Source organism: Arachis ipaensis, chromosome B03 (assembly GCF_000816755.2).
Source record: "Arachis ipaensis cultivar K30076 chromosome B03, Araip1.1, whole genome shotgun sequence".
Classification (NCBI taxonomy): domain Eukaryota; kingdom Viridiplantae; phylum Streptophyta; class Magnoliopsida; order Fabales; family Fabaceae; genus Arachis; species Arachis ipaensis.
In genome coordinates, this window is record NC_029787.2 from 46560306 (window position 1) to 46563876 (window position 3571).

At 32.8% G+C, this 3571-nt stretch overlaps 1 protein-coding gene across 1 annotated transcript; it reads left to right on the top strand.

The window, feature by feature from the left end:
- On the top strand, positions 1–3042 carry LOC107630484 (vacuolar protein sorting-associated protein 2 homolog 1). Its single transcript, XM_016333629.2, has 5 exons — positions 1–307; positions 748–878; positions 1990–2094; positions 2306–2566; positions 2653–3042. Exons 1-5 carry the CDS (start codon positions 271–273, stop codon positions 2788–2790), a joined length of 672 nt encoding a protein of 223 aa, XP_016189115.1. The 5' UTR covers positions 1–270; the 3' UTR covers positions 2791–3042.

Consider the following 3571-nt stretch of genomic DNA (forward strand, 5'->3'; position numbering starts at 1 on the left):
ATGGCAAAACAGAAGAAATAAGAAATGGAATTGTGGGATGGAGGTCCCTAACGGAGTGCGCCACGTGTGGGAAAAGCTGGGATGAATGATTCTTTGATGGTATCTGTATGTCAACGTTACCGCGTTAAGCAAACTCCATTATCAAAACTCTTAAAACTTCGATCCACACCAAAATCCCAACGTTGAACCATCTTTTACCGCTCTCATCTGCTCTCATCTTTAGATCTTGAATTTGATTCGATTTCTGCTAAGATCGTCCGATCCAGCGCCATGAGTTTTCTTTTCGGACACAGGAAAACACCCGCAGGTTTGAAAATTCGCTATTCGGTTTTATCGTATTTGAATTCTAAAGTTATTATGTAATGAACTTCTTAGTTTTCATTTATATTCACATGAAAATAATAGATTCAAGGAAACTATTGGGTAAGGATAGTTGTATACTTGATTTAGATAGGGTTTATCTATGTGACAGTTTTTTCTACATTCTTTATGCTAATTCATGATTTATTAAGTCCAAAGATGTTTCACATAACATTCAATATTGTATAGCCACCGTTAGCAAAAGTAACTACCATTCACACCGCAACTTGCAATTTTTCATGATTGTCGAAAAGAATTGGTTTGATTAGATTGCAATATAAAATCAAAGCATCAAAATTAAACTCCACCAATTTGGTTGCTATTGCTATAGTTCATATTTGATTTCTAGCACATAAGACATAACCATAAGTTGTGGTTTAATTTCAGAGCTTCTGCGGGAAAATAAGAGAATGCTGGACAAATCAATTAGAGAAATAGAACGAGAGAGGCAGGGCTTACAAACACAAGAGAAGAAATTGATCGCAGAGATAAAGAAAAGCGCGAAACAAGGCCAGATGGTATGTTGAATAAACATTATACTATTTGCCTCTTTCAATGAAGTGATTATGCTGTTTTTAGCTGCTTTTTATTGTAGATTTATGATTCTTCTCCTTCAATAGGGAACTTTTGTTCCAATTATGTTGTCATTAGTAATAAACAGGGATAACCAACTTGGGTTAGTATAGTGGTTAGTTCACTAGTCCGCTTGAGCAAGTGTCGGGGGTTTGAATCCCGCCTTGTATATGCAGCAATCCATTGGCAAGCGGAAAACTCTTAAATGGAGCGCATATCCGCGACGGATTAGTCCTTGGCTTGAAATTATTTACTTGTTTTGGGGATAATTATTCAGTGTTAACATTAGTTTTGGGGATAGAACCTTTTATTTCCAGTTTTGCAGTCTCTTGGGTTGAAATTATTTACTTGTTTTCGTGTTGATCTGTTAATTACCCTTATAGAAGTTGAGATTCTGAGTTCTACAGAAGGATTGCAAATTTGCAATCTAGCTGACTTACGTGTAGTGCACAAATTAGTTAGTGTTTACTGTTTAGTATACATGAATTTACATATATGCAGAATTTGAATCCCTTGTTTTTAGCATATTTATCATATATTTCATTTTTGATAGTCTTTGTATATCACAATATTAGAAGCATACCATGATTCGGGGAGGATATTGGATTTCTGTCATTACATACTATGTTGTCAAATCAATTTGAGATCTCTTCTCTACCGCTGCAAGAGTAAATATAGTTGTATAACTTCGAATCTTTTAAAGAAATCATATATAAACAAGACGAGACTTTTCTTTCTCATAATTGGATCCCATGTGTGTCCCATTTGATTGCATTGCAAACTAGAATGTTTTTAAATGTTACATATTAACCAATACAGTCCTTGTAAGATAGTGAACTAGGTTGCCAACTGTAAATGTAGTTTGATTTCCATATATTTTGAATGAATAGGTCAGATGTTTATGACAATCATGATTTGGTAAAAAATGCTATATTAAGTTTTTCTGTTGTTTGTATTGACACTTGATTTAGGTTTTAGCCATTAAAGTGGTTGATATATTTCACCAGTAGTTTCTTATTTTATATAAAATTTTGTATTTTATGCAATGTGTTCCAGGGTGCTGTTAGGGTTATGGCAAAAGATCTTGTCAGAACAAGGCATCAGATTGAGAAGTTTTATAAGCTAAAATCACAGCTTCAAGGTGTATCACTCAGAATCCAGGTATGCTGTTGTGGTTATTTTATATGTTTTGTGCTATTGGCACATATGGTCGTTATAGGTTATATAGTTCTGTCTTAAGGTTTATGCCATTTTGCATTTCTTAAAATATGATTACTGGCAAAACTATGTAATTTTATCTTTCAAATTTTATGAATATTTTTTCTTATTTGAGTGCTAAAAGCTAGTTCTTCTGTAAATAAAAATTGTTCAGACATTGAAATCGACACAAGCAATGGGTGAGGCAATGAAAGGTGTCACAAAAGCCATGGGGCAGATGAATAGGCAGATGAACTTGCCAAACTTGCAGAAAATCATGATGGAATTTGAGAGACAGAATGAGAAGATGGAATTGACATCCGAGGTGATGGCAGATGCAATAGATGACGCCTTGGAAGGGGATGAAGAAGAAGAAGAAACAGAAGAGCTAGTAAATCAGGTTCTAGATGAGATTGGAATCGACATGAACCAAGAGGTACCGTAGTTTAGTTTAGTTTGTTTCCCAGTCAACGTACCTAACTGGCCAAATTCATGCATAATGAGTTTTGTTTTGATTTGCAGCTTGTGAATGCACCTTCATCGGCTGTTGCTGCCCCAGCTACACAGAGTAAGGTACCACAAGCTGAAGCTGCGGTAAATGATGATAGCGGAATAGATAGTGATTTGCAGGCAAGGTTGGACAATTTAAGGAAAATGTAGTCTGCACTCTCATACAGGGACTCCAGTTTTTCCCATGAAAAGTGAAGCTCATATGGACCATGTAGTATGATCGGTAAGTTGTACCAGGGTTGGATGATTGATTTTACTTATGATTGTAAAAAGAATGATTGATTTTTCTAACACAACTCCTTTTCGCTTTTGATATGTTAAAAAGTTGAATCTTTTGAACAATTTGCGTGAAGTGTATAAAATAGTAAATAAATTAGAAATAAAAGATTTGTAATTTATCTTTGTGGCTTGTGGGTGAATGATTGGGTGGTGCTTACCTGTTTTTCAATAACTTCGATGAAATGTTAAAAATTTATATATTGACCCGAAACACACAATTTTAAGGTTATATATGAAAGCACCATCTGTTGATGTCAAAATAGCAAATATTGTCTGGATTTTTTTTATAAATAAATAATTTAATATTTTATTTACGAATATAGGTAATTTGTAGCATATTTATCATTTTCTATTTTCTTTACGTATTTTGTTTACACTGTAAACGAATTAAATTTTTATATATCTCATTTACGCTGTAAACAAGATATATAAAAATTTAAAAAATACATATATCTCGTTCTTGTTTACCATGTCTGTATACGAGATATATGTATTATTTAAAAAAATTATGATTAAAATAATATTTATTTTATATTATTGTAATCGTAATTTTTTTATAATAATACACATATCTCGTTTATAGTTTAAATGAGATAATTATGAATGTATCTCGTTTACATTGTAAACGAGATATGTATTTTTTTTTTAAAAT

Excerpts from the sequence above, each read along its gene's own strand:
- LOC107630484 (XM_016333629.2), top strand. The coding sequence starts at position 271 with ATGAGTTTTCTTTTCGGACACAGGAAAACACCCGCAG. Across the intron at positions 879-1,989 it reads GCGCGAAACAAGGCCAGATG|GGTGCTGTTAGGGTTATGGC; the intron begins GTATGTTGAATA and ends AATGTGTTCCAG. Across the intron at positions 2,095-2,305 it reads GTGTATCACTCAGAATCCAG|ACATTGAAATCGACACAAGC; the intron begins GTATGCTGTTGT and ends AAAATTGTTCAG.